The 16,166-nt window shown below is 35.6% G+C and overlaps 1 protein-coding gene across 1 annotated transcript in view; it reads left to right on the top strand.

Moving 5' to 3' along the window:
* The window catches only part of CCDC102B (coiled-coil domain containing 102B), a 216,224-nt gene that overhangs the window by 43,907 nt on the left and 156,151 nt on the right, over positions 1 to 16,166 (top strand). Inside the window, exon 4 of the mRNA XM_070047018.1 lies at positions 3,050 to 3,158. Within this exon, the coding sequence (XP_069903119.1) occupies positions 3,050 to 3,158 (109 nt within the window). The remainder of the gene's footprint in view (positions 1 to 3,049; positions 3,159 to 16,166) is intronic.

Raw genomic sequence — 16,166 nt, forward strand, 5'->3', positions numbered from 1 at the left:
TTTTAAATGTGACTAATCTGCCTTAAATAAAGAATACAAATGGTTAACTATTCATGTTAATATGCTTTTCAAAATTATTCTTATTTCATGAACTGGCATTGAATACTTAGTCTAGATGTATTCTACATATAATCAGATCTTTAGACTATATCTATACTTATATGTAACTAAAAGTTTAATATAATTTGCAATGTTCTTCTTGAACTTCTTATAAAACCCCTGAGGGCATAGTTGCCACAGTAATTCTGATGACAATTTCGAGGATCAACATTTACTCTACAGTAATTATAAATCATTTTTATGTTAATATGAGCTTTTTTGCTAACATTATCATTTGATTTATTAGAGTGTAATGTTAAAAGCTGACACTGATTTCTCAACATGTATAATTTTGAATTTGTAAATTTAAAAATGTAGACTTTTCTCAAATTTTCAAGTATAATTTTTATATTAATCTATTTATAAATAATTCTCAAAATTAATTTTGAGAAAATGTTCTCAATGTATGCTTCATTACACAAATGTATTTGATCAATATCCTTTAATAAAATTATTTTATTAATTTAAGATAGTCCTTTCACTGATGAAAACATTGTCATGTTCTACTCATGTAATTCTAATAAATTAAAATTATAAATATGGTGATTCTTAAGTATTTCAATGAAGTCACAAACAATACAATTTTATTATATTTTTCAACTTAAATTTACAGGTTAAAGTCAATACTCAATTTCTTTTAAATATTCAAAAATACCTTATCCAAAACTTTAAAACCTGAATGCCAAATGCATAACATATTTTAATATACAATGGCTTTTATGTATTTTTTCTCTATTTAACACAAAATGTTACTATTTGGCAATTTGTTCCCAATTTCTATATTTAATCCTATTCTTAGAATCTCAAACACAGTCACTAAGAGCAAATATCGTATCATGGTAAGCAACTGGGGTGTCACCAGCTGGCTAAATTTACTTATCTATCAGAATTTTTGGCTGCAGTTGTTAATCTGGACCTGTGGACATCCGTAGGAGTGTTCTGAAGAACCTACTGAGCCTTTTTCTTTGTTCATTGTAATATACGTACTGTGTTAATAAGGGATTCCAAATTAGAGTCCTATAAATAGTGCTGGTGTCTTTTGCAACTTAAGTCTTTTGAGGTGAAGTTAAGCTGTAACAAATTCTTTTATTATCCTCTTTCAATTTTATGGCTTGATTCATGCAAATATTATTATGTAACCCCTTAATGGGCTGCTTATGCATCGATTGGATTAAACTAATATATTTATGGCCTAATTCTATTCTGAATTCTTTTCACACTATTGCTACCTAGAAGATTCATATTTCTTATAAATAAGGAAATGGCATTCAATTTTGATTCTGGACGCATCTTCTAGCTCTGTGAATATGTCCCAAGATCTTTCTAGCAGCGTTATCACTGAAATAGATCTGTGTGTGTATTAGCTAATTATAAATACAGTAAGACTGTAACTAACAACTACAGAATCGTAGAGGCATGTAACAATCAGAAGTTATTTAGTTGGAGTCTGTGAGCCACTGGAGGTTGGTTAATCTGGACAGGGCTCTGCAGGGAAAACTCAGCTGTGATTCATGGCTCTTATCTTCCCCTGGGAGCAGTGGGCCTGCACAGGTATGTATTTCTCATAGTCATGGCCAAAATGTAAGTGAGTAAGCCCAGTTACACAAACACTTTTTAAGTCTTTGGCCACATCGTGCCCAATAGCATCCCATTGGTAATGTCAGGCACATGTTCTATGTCCAAGGCACAGCAAGTGACAATTTCATCTTGTGTTTCACCACTAAATAACATGTATCACTATTTTTCTGGCTTGTTATGTTTTCTTTCCAGCCCCTGTCCACCACATGACCCCTAAATTAGGTCTACATATTTTTCATTTTTGTTGTTGCAGCATCCCCTTTTAAGTATCATTTCCTGTATCAGCTATCTTTTGCTGCATAAAATAATAATAATAATTCAGTAGCTTAAGACAACAAAGTATTTTGCCTGGCTGGATGCAAGGTCAGCTGACCTCCACTGGACCAGCTGGGCTTGGCTCCTTGGTAAGGTTGAGCTCAGATCTGCTTCATATGTTTATTTGGGGACAGCAGTTCCCGCGGGGGGTAGGGGGAGACTCTTTTCACAGTGAAGGCTGAGGGATAAAAGAAGCCTAATCACACAAATTCTTTTCAAATTTCTGTAATCTGTCACATCAGATAATATCGCATTGTCAAAGCCTAGAATCCAGGGATGGGAAAAGCAACTCTGTCCATGGAAGGAGAGGAAAGAGAATGAGTATTTTTAACAATAATCTACCACAGAGATGAGGACTGACCATTTGCAAAGGTGGATATATGCTAGTTACCACCAGAAATAAACAATTATTTTCAGTGACTCACTCTAATAGATGTGTGGGCATGGAAAAAATAAATCAGTGATGAGATATTAAAGGATTAAAGATTTTCATCCAAGTTCTGTCACTTATTCTACAAATAGAGAAATTAATTTCAATTATTTTAAATAATTTAAATAGAGATCCCAGTGAAACTGCTTTATTAAAACAGAATTGTAGATATTTAAAAAGTATTTTTATATCTCCAATAAATGACTGATTTCTTAAATGGTTATGTGGGCTCCTTGGTATTCTCTGTCATATCAAAGAATTCTTCATTCATATACAGGCACGATATGAAGTTGGATAAAAACCACGTTAAAATTAGAAACATATATATATCCTCCTATGTAAGGAAACAATATGAATAAGAAGCATTGAAAGAAATGAATGAATAATTCAGGAGACAGCAGGCAGAAAGTCAATTATTTTAATACTGGCAAAGCCGAATTAAATGTGTTTAAACTACTGTAAACCAACTTTTATTCAATATTTTTAATAAGCTGAAAAAAGTTTTCTGTCATGACAGTGATCCTATACGAATATAAAAAATTAGGAAAATGGAAAGTCTAAAATTGAATGCATTCCTAAAATTATTTTAAAATTGTAAGTCTATTTTGCTTTTAATTCTCTATTTAGAATGCGCTTATCTTTGGAAAAAGAAATAGAACGGCTGGAGTCAGCTTTGTCTGTGTGGAAATGGAAGTATGAAGAACTGAAAGAATCAAAGGCAAAAAGTCTGAAAGAGGTAGGGAGACGTGTGATGGAAAGGAAGCAACTGACTGTTTTCTCTGTTTCAATGTGTAACCTGGTGGGCAGAAGACTGAGTAGACAAGAGGAAAGGAGGTTAAAAGATTGAATTCCCTCTATAAAAGGAATATTTGAACTCACATATTAATAGTGGACTCAGTCAAACTCAAGCCATAAGAAATCTTGTTCTAAATAACACATATTTTTAATGATCACCCACATGACACAATTAGCTCTCCATTCCAGGCACATGTGAGGGGACGGAGAGCCTAAGATGCCATCATATCATAACATCTATAATAAACAACTTTATCTTACTCTTTTATAAAGCATTCTGAAAATATTAATTTATCTTAAGTGTATTTAGGTTCTTTTCACATTGGCATTATAGTTACTCAGAATCAGCCATTAGCCTTTATACATTTCCTTTGCATTTTCATCAATAAAATGCTGTCATGAACACTCTCCATGATTTATTAATATTCATTATTTAAATAATATTAATTGTGTGTATTTTGTGTACTAAAGCACTATGCTAGGTAAGTATGTGGGATAGAATAATGAGCAAAGCAAATCAAAGAAAAATACTGAGCAAAAATAATGGCAAGCTAAATGCTCCCCAATGAGTTAGCATTTAGTTCGTCTGTGTGCTACATACATACATATATATATATATACACACATACAAACTGTACATGTGTTGACAGCTGTCGAAAGAAGCTGCATATCGAAATCAGTTATGTAATCATGCCTTAGTCTAAAGCACTCCTCCATCAGTTGTTTAAAAAGTGGCAAGCAGTATTCCTCTTTGTTTATGAAATTCCATACGAACGTTGTTTCAGCTTTGTTTCCAGCAAGTGATAAAGTGTAGAGTCATTGACTCAAGTTTGCAGAAATCCCATGAGGGAATATTCAAGAACCTTAGTTGCCAGCACTTGCCTTATTTATGGGTCACATGCAGGCATCCTGATGTTCATAGAGCATAGTAATCATCATGCAGAGGTTCAGAACTAGTCGACTATGTCAACCCTGCAGACCACTGAGATTTGAAAAGAGGGAGGGACTTCCCTGGCGGTCCAGTGGTTAAGACTCTATGCTTCCATTGCAGGAGACATGGGTTGGATCCCTGGTTGAAGAACTGAGATCCTGCATGCCCTGTGGCACAGCCAAACATATAAATAAATAAAATAAAAATAAAAGAATGTTTTCCAAGAAAAGGGGTGGGGGGAACTTCCCTGGCAGTCCAGTGGTTAAGTCTCCATGCTTAGACTTCAGGGACACAGGTTTGATCCCTGGTCGGGGAACTAAGATCCTGCATGGCCCACAGCACAGGCCAAAAGAAAAAGAAGCTGTTCCTCAGCTTTAAGAAACTGTTGAGTATTTTGCTCAAAGGGAGCTGCTTCCCCTCTCCTTTCACCTTATATTCTCTCCATTCCATAGCTAGAATTGAAAAATGACATCTACATTGAAAACATACAAGAAACAAAGTCAGCAAATGAAAAGAGGGAGAGAGTTTCCTAATACCCTTAAACAAATATCTCCTGCCTAAAAATCATTTATTAACAGAAGGTAATTTCAGTGAGAACCACAGAAGGTTAGTTTGGGAATATTTCTCAATGAGGGGTAATTTAAACAAAGCTAACAAGCTAGATAAAGTTTATTTCTGCTTTATAAGTTCATGTTATATTGTCAGAGTGTTTTTGTTTCCAGCTTACACTGTGGGCATGTATGTAGTGTATGCGTGAACACACACATGCATTTGTGATGGATTCATCATATTTATATTCACAGGTACCTAACTGAACGTGGTCTCTGGGTGTGAGCACTGACAGTAAATTAATGTTCTACAGGAACAATATCTCATAACACAAAAACCGTGTTATGCTTACAGTGTAGGTGTGTTTGTCTTATAACGAGTTTTAATTTGATCGAGAAAACTAATATTTAAGATAGAACTGGTCTTCAATTTAATTAAAATCATGCATTTACAATCTCTTGCCACTAATGGGCAGTGCAGACTTGATAACATCAATTTAACATTTTGAAAGCAGCTGCTTTTGAAAAAAGTCGTGGTTTTCAGTTGGTTTACAAAATGATATGTATATTTTAAAATGTTTAATGTTTTCTATTCAAAGATGATATTTTGGAGTATCAAATTGGAAAATGTCTACTTTAAATTGCTTAAGAAAGCTTTATAGGTGAGAAAAAATAAAATCAACATAGCATTTTACAGTGTAAATTGCGTCTATATTTTGACACCCATACAGAAGTATATATTAATACATATGTGACCCTTCTACTAGATAAAATGATAGGGCTTTTAGGGGCTTCCCTGGTGGCGCAGTGGTTGAGAGTCCGCCTGCCCCTTCAGGGGACACGGGTTCGTGCCCCTGTTGGGGAAGATCCCACATGCTGCAGAGCGGCTGGGCCCGTGAGCCATGGCTGCTGAGCCTGCGCGTGCTGAGCCTGCGCGTGCTGAGCCTGCGCGTCCAGAGCCTGTGCTCCGCAACGGGAGAGGCCACAACAGTGAGAGGCCCGCGTACCATAAATAAATAAATAAATAAAATAATAATAAATAAATAAAATAATAATAATAGGGCTTTTGGAACAAAGGAAACTTCAAGACTGTTACGGAAAATTTGTTTAAATATTTAAACTTTTGAATGTATGTTTCAGTTAGATGAACTACAACTTTGAACTTTGAAGAAAAGTGACAATGAATGAAAGGAAGAGTTTTTATTGTAGATGATGGAAAGTTAATTTAACAGAGATTTAAAAAATGTTTGAATTATTTATATGGGATTATTTTTAAAAAATATTTCTTTCCACTTCCTAAAGGGGGTTTATGATATTCATAGAGCCTTTGGAAGTCATGTGGCATAAACATATATTTAAGTTATTTTTATAAAACATTTTGGAATGTTTAAAAAATTTTTTAGACAATAAATAAAAATAGTCGCATGTAATTTTTATATATTCTTTGTTTAATTGTTTTATAATAGATTATAAGAGAACAATAATCTTACGGTACATTTAGAAAGGTCATTGTACAGTAATTAAAGTGTAAAATATTTTAAATTCCCATAAGTTGATTGACAATCAGAAAAAGTTATTATGATACATCCTCTGGACCTTCACATGAATTCTCCTTTCTTATTCCACTTCTCAACAATTCTGATAAATGACCTTTTCTTTCACTGTAGCTCTTCATCTATGAAAATTTTTGAATACCGTGTAATTCTTTTTTAGATGCATGAAACTTACAAACAAATACATGCCTGGCTAAAAACTGGCTGCTGGAAAATTTAGCAATTTTTAGAGCTGGAAACAGATGTGCTTAATAGACCAGAATTTTTAAAAATGTATTTGGAAGTCTGGTGTGCTTTAGAGGGAGATCTTTCTTAAATTACTGACATTTAGAGAAGAGTAAATATGAGAATTTAATTGTAAAATCGAATAAGTATTTAAAATGCAACCAAGATGATGAGCGGCGGAGATGGTTATATTCAAAATGCTGTTCCCATGCTGAATCTAATACTTAGTCAGCTTTTCCTCTGCACGTCTGTAAATACTAATTTGGAATTAGATTATGAATTCCAAGAGTGCTGTAATGACAAGTTTTATGAAATCTCATGATCTAGAGAATCAAATATTCAGATAAGTAACATTGATTACAAATAAGTATGGTACCTTGCTTTAACAATAAATGACTGATTCTTTTCATAATGGAAGATTTTTTTTTACCATATGTGGAGAAAACTGCTAGCATTTTAAAATTGGTCTCAAGCTAAAAAAATGAAATTGTAACTTTTTAATCTTCCTTTGAAAATTTTGCGTTTTTACCTGGTATCTTTTTAAGGATTTTATTTAGAAATCTTTTACCTTTTTGTGGTAATAGCGACATTTCTAGTAGTTTAAAATTTACAGTGTTCCTTTACGAATATTTTATAAATATTTTATAAATATTTGTATGAAGTACTTAGGGAGACACAGGCTTCATGGGACCTCTTTATGGTACTAATAGCTGACATTGAAGCCTTATCTGAAACACCTCAAAACACCTTTCTAATTTGAGGGAAATAGAAGGTTAGAATTATGAGTTATCTGTAGCTAAAATTCTATACTGACACCTTCACTTTAAAAAAGGTTGTGTCAAGTGGGAGCTACTCTGCTCACATAAAGAGAGGGTCCTTGAAGATACTTAATTGAAATAGGTATATGGTAGAGTATGAGTACAGTTGTTAGCTCGAAGCTAATTTCAAAGCTGTCTCATATTGCTATTTTTGTAGCTTAAAGGAAATACTCCCTAGAAATGACCCAGAACATTAATGTCTGTTGTCAGTTCTAACTCCTCCCCTCCCCTCACCCAGGTGGAGCCATCCTGTCTCCTCCTCTTGCCCTCTCCTCTGTGTCCCTTGCCCAGCACTGTTGACCTATTCACTTGTCCACCCAGCAAGCAGGGTGATAGCTCTCAAAACGTAAACTGGATCATAAAAGCACTTCAGTGACTTCCCGCTATCCAGGTCCAGCTGGCTAAGCCACCTGATGTTGACAGTGTAGTGGGTGCCCGGTAATAATACCCCTCTTTCCACTCCAACTGCTCTAAAAGGCAATGCCCCAAATTCCAGCAGACAGTACCCAGCAGTGAACTATTTTTGATGCATATACGTTCCCTACCTGTGTTTGGAGTCCAGCCTTCTCCTTCTGTCACTGACTCTGCTGTGCCCTGAGCTCTCAGAGGTCATTTAGCTGGACAGTCTGCATCAGACCAGAGATTAGACACAGGAGAGAATGGGGGTGGGGGTCATGTGAGGACGGTTTGTATGGACCCGGCCAGGAGTGCTGTACATTGTTTCACTTATTCACAAGCGAGTACTCATTGCCTTATATATGTGTGTGTGTGTGTGTTTGTGTTTATGTTTATATTTTCTGTTTCAGGCTGTTTTTTTTCATCGAAACAGTCACACAACAACCCTTTCACCTCCCATCCATCAGTCACATCTTGCCATTAACTTCAGTTTACATGTCACTTTATAAAAGGGAATGGTTTTATTCCCGAAAAAACTTCCTTTACTATTTTCCCTCGGAGAAATGTACAAGATTTTTAAAAGACCTTATCAACTGCAATTATTTTTTGGTTTACTTTCTATTTGTCTTTCCCACTGAACTCTGAATTTCATGATAATATACGTCATGTCTGCTTTATTCATTTCCCTCTATGCAGTGCTGATCAAACGTGGTTATGATTTGTGAAGACCAAAGCTTTTTTATCTAGCTCTATATGCTTGTATTCCTGAATGGTGGCTATGGCTATAGTGTAAGGAGAATAGTTGAGATCCTAGTTTTTCTTTTTTGTTTTGTTTTGCTAGTTATTTCTTTCAAGTTTTTTTTCACGGAAAGGCATTTTAATTTAAATAAAGCCGTGTGTGCATGTCAAGCCTTTTATTACCTGATGAGGCTACTGCTCTACATCCCTGAAGATTTTAGATTTTCCAGGGCACTGGAGTGAACCTTCGCCCCTAACATCCTATCCATCATGAAAATCTGTTTAGCTTGTTCTTTGCCAGATATAAATTAGCTTATCAGGACAAAGAGTGAGGCTGATAAAATACCATATTAGAATTCTATAAATGTATAAGAACAATGAAGCCTATGGGACACCACTTTGCTCATACAAGTGCCTTCAAGACCTTTTTAAACAAATGTAATTAAGAATAATGTAAGCACTAAATTACATAAGTCAGAATTAATTGAACTACTAGTGGATAATTCATAGACATCACCAAGGTAACCCGCAGAGCACCGAGATGGCTTCCTTAACTCTAAGGCTATTGTAAGTATTATGAAAGAAAATTAGGCTCTTCAGGATCTACTTTACTTGTAGAAACATAAAATGATAAAGGAAAAGATAGGTTGAAATCAGATGTTTTAGCATCTGTTTAAGTTAACCAACACTATTTTAAAATTTAAAATACAGTACAAAGGAGTCAGCTGGTATTTAATTAATCTATACAAATTAATAGTTTGAGAACGATGTTAAAAGTAGGTTGAAAAGATAATGTCCCTAAAGGAGTGACACAGTGACAATGGTCTCACATAGAGAGGACATTCAGTCTGCAAAACATCTTTATTTTCTATTCCAGCTGACAGGACACTTTCCACTGATGCATGCCTCATACATCCAAAGATTCTGGTTTTATCTTTTCCTATAAGAAATCCCTATGCAGGGATATTCAGTTAAGACCATTCTGAAGATAAGGATCTTCCTTTTAGTAAATAGCATGAGGATTTTTACCTGCAGGAGCAGTTTTCATGTTGAAAAGGAGATTGAATCAAGGCACTCTGCTCATCTTAGCCCTGCCATGCACTGACACCAGAGGTGTGTACATGACTGCAGGGGATTTAGAGGGGGACTTTTTTTTTTGCTGGTGGGGCGTTCCAAGTGTTTCTAATGATTTTGTTTAGCTTTACTGAGGTATAAATGATATACAAAAAATTGAGCACAGTGTATGCATTTTGATGAGTTTGGACATATATATGCATACATCCATGGTACCACCATCACACCGAGGCACTAAGTATATACATCACCTCCAGCATTTTTCTTGTGTTCTTATGTGTATGTGTGTGTGTGTGCTTGTTTGTGGTAAGAACACTTCACATGAGATCTATCCTCTTAATATTTTGGGTTGGCTAAAAAACTCGTTCGTTTCTTTTTTTTTTTCATAAGATGGCTCTAGTAGTGCTTTTTGTCTTTAACTTCATTCGAAACAATTTTGTTAGATTGTATTGAGACAGCTGTCATATCAGCGTGCATTTAAAAAAAAACTAATCAAAAAAACCCAAACAAACAAAAAACTAATCAAAGCTGGTGAATTTTTGTGTAGCCATTTTAATATTGAAGATGGAAGAAAACAGCAATATTTTCGGCATATTATGCTTTATTATTTCAAGAAAGGTAAAAACACAACTGAAACGCAAAAAAAGATTTGTGCAGTGTATGGAGAAGGTGCTGTGATCGAACGTGTCAAAAGTGGTTTTTGAAGTTTCATACTGGAGATTTCTCACTGGATGATGCTCTGCGGTCCAGTAGACGAGTTGAAGTTGATGGTGATCAAATCGAGACATTAATTGAGAACAGTCAACGTTATACCACGTGGAGATAGCCAACATACTCAAAATATCCAAGTCAAGTTTTGAAAATCATTTGCACCAGCTATTGGTGCAAATGGTTATTTTAATTGCTTTGATGTTTGGGTTCTACATAAGTTAAGTGAAAAAAACCTTCTTGACCGTATTTCCGCATGCAATCCTCTACCAAAATGTAATGAAAAAGTTCTGTTTTTAAAACAAATTGTGATGGGCAACGAAAAGTGGATACTGTACAACAATGTGGAATGGAAGAGATTGTGGGGCAAGTGAAATGAACCACCACCAACCACACCAAAGGCCGGTCTTCATCCAAAGAAGGTGATGTTGTGTATGTGGTGGAATTGGAAGGGAGTCCTCTATTATGAGATCCTTCCAGAAAATCAAATGATTAATTCCAACAAGTACTGCTGGCAGTTAGACCAACTGAAAGCAGCACTCGTTGAAAAGTGTCCAGAATTAGTCAACAGAAAATGCATAATCTTACATCAGAATAATGCAAGACTGCGTGTTTCTTTGATGACCAGGCAAAAGCTGTTACAGCTTGGCTGGGAAGTTCTGATTCATCCGCCGTATTCACCACACATTGCACCTTTGGATTTCCATTTATTTCAGTCTTTACAAAATTCTCTTAATAGAAAACATTTCAATTCCCTGGAAGACTGTAAAAGGCACCTAGAACAGTTCTTTGCTCAAAAAAATAAAATGTTTTGGGAAGATGGAATTATGAAGTTGCCTGAAAAATTGCAGAAGGTAGTGGAAGAAAAGGATGAATATGTTGTTCAATAAAGTTCTTGGTGAAAATGAAAAATATGTCTTTTATGTTTACTTAAAAAACAAAGGAACTTTTTGGCCGACCCAATATTTTAAAGGACACAATACTATATTGTTAACTAAAGTACTATGTTGTACAACAGATCTCTAAAACTTATTCATCTCACACAACAGAAACTTTGTATTCATTTAAAAACAACTCCCCATTTTGCCCTCCCCCAACCCCAACCCCTGGTAACCACCATTCTATTCTCTGCTTGTGTAAATTTGACTATTTTAGAAATACCTCATATAAGTGGCATCATGCCATATTTGTCTTTTTGTTACTGATTTATTTTACTTAGCATAATTTCCTCTAGGTTCATCCGTGTTGTTGCAAATGGCAGGATTTCCTTACTTTTAAGGCTGAATGATATTCCATTGTACGTATATACCTCATTTTCTGTATTCATTCATCTGTCAATTTGGGTTCCATATCTTGGCTGTTGTGAATAATGACGCAGTAAATGTGAGGTTGCAGGTATCTCTTAGAGATCCTGATTTCAATTATTTTGGTTATATACCCAGAAGTGGGATTGCTGGATCACATGGTACTTATATTTTTAATTTTTGGAGGAAACTCTATACTGCTCTCCGAAGTGCAGATTTCCCCTATACCTCCTGTCCCTGCACATACAAGCCTCTCCAGTTGTCAACATCCCTCAACAGAATGGTACATTTTTTACCAAGGATGAACCTATGCTGACACATCATAATCACCCAAAGTCCACCATTTACCTTAGGGTTCACTCGGTGTGAATGTACCTTAGGGTACATTCTGTGGGTTTAGACAAATGTATGATGATATATTTCCACCATTATGGTATCATACGTAGTGTTTTTACTGTCCCCCCAATCCTCTGTGTTCCACATATTCATCCTTCCTTGCCCCACCTCCTTCAACACCTGGCAACCACTGATATTTTCTTGTCTCCATAGATTTGCCTTTTCAGAATGTCATATAGTTGGCATCATACAGTATGTAACTTCTTAAGACTGGCTTCTTTCACTTAGTGATATGCGTTCCTCCATGTCTTTTCACAACTTGATAGCTCCTTTCTTTTTAGGGCTAAGTAATATTCCATTGAGTGGATGTATCACAGTTTATCCAGCTACCTGCTGAGGGACATCTTGGTTGCTTTCAAGTTTTAGCAGTTATGGATAAGGCTGCTGTGAACTTCTATGTGCAGGGCTTTATGTGGTTTTCAGTCTCTTTTCATTTAATTATTACCCCCTGGTGAAATGAGTTCCTGTCTTAGGTTATTTTATGGGTCACTGACCACCTTCTAGACAGCAGCATTTGTGCCCAGGATCACATCTCAAAGTATGGCAAGTTATGTGGGAGGAACTGAGTGTAGCTGCTCTGTTGAGAAAGGGTTATGGATGTGGTGGAGACTCAGGGCATCACTGTCTCCTCTTTAGGGCCGTGGTGCATCCTAATTAGTACCAGAAGTTTTAAAGAGAGTTAAGAAATCATAAAGACAGAAGGCTCCTTTAGCTGGTTGTCGGGAGCCGTATAGGAAGTGCCTTTGAGTCTCAGCACGGACGAGACCCATAGTGCCAAGCAAAGCTGGTACTGTCAGGTACAAATATGGAGAAGCAAAGCTCTCCTCTGTGTGGTTCCCCCTGTTCTCCCCTGCTTTTGCCTAAGGTAATTTTTATAGGATTGCTATTAGTGTTGGGAAACATTTATAGTTTCAATGCAGGGATTAAGGAAAGATCCTGATTTAGGGTAAAAGCCAAAAAAGATTGTAACTACTCCTGATTCTTTAATGATTACACCTGAAATTTCCTTTCCCAGGCCAGGGCATTGGACTCGGGGAAATACAATGGTGGGAACATATGTGTGGCAAGAATTTACTTTAAAAGAAAAACTGAAAGAGTAATGACCCCTAGGGGAGTTATAAATATGTTGGGAAATACCTGGGTATGGTGGCGAGGAGGTTTTATGCAACAGTGGGTTCATTCAATAAGTTTATGGTACAATGTCCGTTCCCATGGCCTCCTAGAAGTATAAAAAACAATGTATATTGTTTGGATTATAATGATAGGGTTAGAAAACCTGTGGATGAAATGTTGTATTACTGCTTTTAATTGTTAATAGAATAATATGCTTAAGTTTATGGTTTGATTGAGCAGAATGTGCAGGTACAAGAACACCTTGATTTTCTGAAAAGAATGAGGAAACCGCAGACAGAGTTCCTGACCTAGATGTGACCAAGATGTAAATAACCACAAGGGATGAAAGAGACTGGAGGCAATAAGAAGTTTACTTAACTTGTTTAACCTGCTGATGCAAATTACTTTTGTTTTATGATTTATGTATGGGATTCTTGGCATGGGAATGAAGCTTTTAAGATTGAAAATGAGATTGCTGTACAGTATAAATACTTCAGAATCATGAGAATAAATTTGGCAGATCCTTGCATCCTCTGAGGTGTCTTGTGCTCTGTCCACGCCGACTCCGTCTCCCCTTTGGGTGAAACCTGTCCAGCTGGGGCTGGTCCCCGGCAGCTGGTATTTTTAGAGGTATCATATGGGAGAACTGAAAAGGCACAGGTGACACACAAGAACAAAGAGTATTCTTTGAAATGCACTTTAGAATGTATAATTATCACTTGAGGAAATTTTCCTTTGTAATATAGTTCTGAGGTTACGATCAAAGGCGGTCGAAGATATAATTCTATATTCACATTAAACATCTTCTGATATATACAAAATGAGTTGCTGATGAAATCTCATGAGAGTTCTCACATGGGTAATCTGGATATTATAAAAAATGGTAAATAATCTTTTAATGCAGTTGTACTGAATTAGCAGAATCCATTAGATTCAACTGAAAATAATTTTTAAAAATATATCTGTCCAGCTGTCTCTTGAAAGATTTTGATTTAATTGGTTAGGAGTACCGATTACATATCTGTGTTTTTAGAAGCTTGTTATCCTGGTGTGCACCTTAAATTGATATCTGCTGCTCTAAAACATCACCTGGGGAGGGGAGCGGGGGACTGTGGAAATCCCCAAAACCAGTTGTGACCATTTTATGTTAAAGATCAACTTGACTTGGCCACCACCAAGTGCCCAGATATCTGGTCAAACATTATTCTGGGTGTGTCTGTGAGGGTGTTTTGGCATGAGATTAGCATTTGAATGAGTAGACTGAGTAAAGCACATTGCCCTTCCTAATGTGGGTGGGCCTCATCTAATCAACTGAAGGCCTGAATAAACAAAAAGTCCAACTCTCGTGCATATAAGAGGGAATTCGTTCTGCCCAACTGTCTCTGACCTAGGGCATCAGTTTTGCCCTGGTTTTGGACTTGAACTGAAACATCAGCTTTTCCTGGATCTGGAACATGTTGACTCAGGTGGGAGCTCTACCATGAGCCCTTCTGGTTCTCAGGTCTTTTAACTTGGACTGGAGCTTTCACCACTGGCTCTCCTTGGTCTTCAGCTTGCCGACTGTAGATCTTGGGAATATGTGTGTGTGTATATATATGTGTGTGTGTGTGTGTGTGTGTGTGTGTGTCTTAGTCTGTTTCTCTAAAGAACCTTAATACACCAACTTTACTGAAAAAGTCATAACTTGACCATATCTGCTTGCTGCAAGTCCTGGTTTATTTCCACTCAATGATTTTTCTCTCTTTGCCAGTTGTGCAATTGGCATTGGAAGCACTGCATGTACTCCTAGTTAGTAACATCAATTATAAAGTGAAATATATACTTTACATATTTTATGATTTCTTTGGCCTATTTTCCATTGTTCTGACTTTTTTTTCACTATTTAGATGGCTTTAGCTCTTTAGCTGATTCTAGACATTGCATTGTTTGCACAAAAAAGCATAAAATCCCAAAGAAGAAAAGTGATTTTATCAACTATTTGGTTGTGGGAAAGATTTGTACAGGTCAGGCTCCAGTCTCCAATGATTTCAAAACGCCATATGTTAGGGGAGAGTAAGAATGTATTAACAAATTTCAAGTCACCAAATTAGTGAAAAATCATGTAAAATGGAATGTTTCCAAGAGTAACTTAATTACATTACCAACAGCATCATATGCATAAGTTCAAGTGCCATTTTAATATTGACAGAGAGAGTTTAATTGTGAAATGTTCGAATTCATTTTGAATTACATTCTCAATGTTTAATTATGAAATACACAGAGAAGTGGGTGATGAGGCTTTTTGATTCTTCATAAAATAGGGGTGCCAATGAGACAAATTAAGAGATGAAAACTCGTATTGTGTTTCATACTTAATTTGATTAAGTATGCTTCTAACAGAAGCTCTTTGTGATTTTAAAATTAAATTAGAAGGCGTAATTGCTATAAATCTTTTGACTAAAATAATCTTTGCTTTTTACGTATTTTAATAGACTTATTGAGATATAATTCACATACCATACAACTCATTGTAAAGCATATAATTTGGTGTTTTTAAAATATATTCATAGAGTTGTGCAACTGTCACCATAATCAACTTTAGAATATTTCATCAGTCCAGAAAGAAACACTAGATCCATTAGCAGTGACTCCTTATTTCCCTCCAATCCCCACAGCTTTAGTTAATTACTAATCTAATGTAATACTGTAGATTTACCTATGCTGGGCATTTCATATAAATGGAAATTTATGACTGGCTTCTTTCAACTTACATAGGTTTTTGAATAGAGTTTCTATAATCTGCCTTTCTACCAATTCTTCCTGTTACAACTCAAGAACATAAACATGTTGAATTTTTTTATGGCAACCTCATTTAGAAAAAACTATTAGGAGGCATAATTTTCTGTTTCCCATAAGAAAATATATTAACATTTAGCTGTTTTATTCATGTCTGAAGCAAGATGTAAACATTTTAAAATTATATTACTTTTCTTAAATGAAAATTTTGATTTTGACAGAAGTACAGGTCATCAAGAGACCAAGACTAAGTAGGAAAACAAAGAAAACAAAGAAAAACATTTCAATTTCTAAAGCTTTGCAGAAATGTAAGATATTTTCTTATTATTACCTAAGTTGGCACTCTTTTTTCACTTGGTGAAGTTAAATC

This window comes from Globicephala melas, chromosome 13 (genome assembly GCF_963455315.2).
Source record: "Globicephala melas chromosome 13, mGloMel1.2, whole genome shotgun sequence".
NCBI classification, from domain to species: Eukaryota; Metazoa; Chordata; class Mammalia; order Artiodactyla; family Delphinidae; genus Globicephala; species Globicephala melas.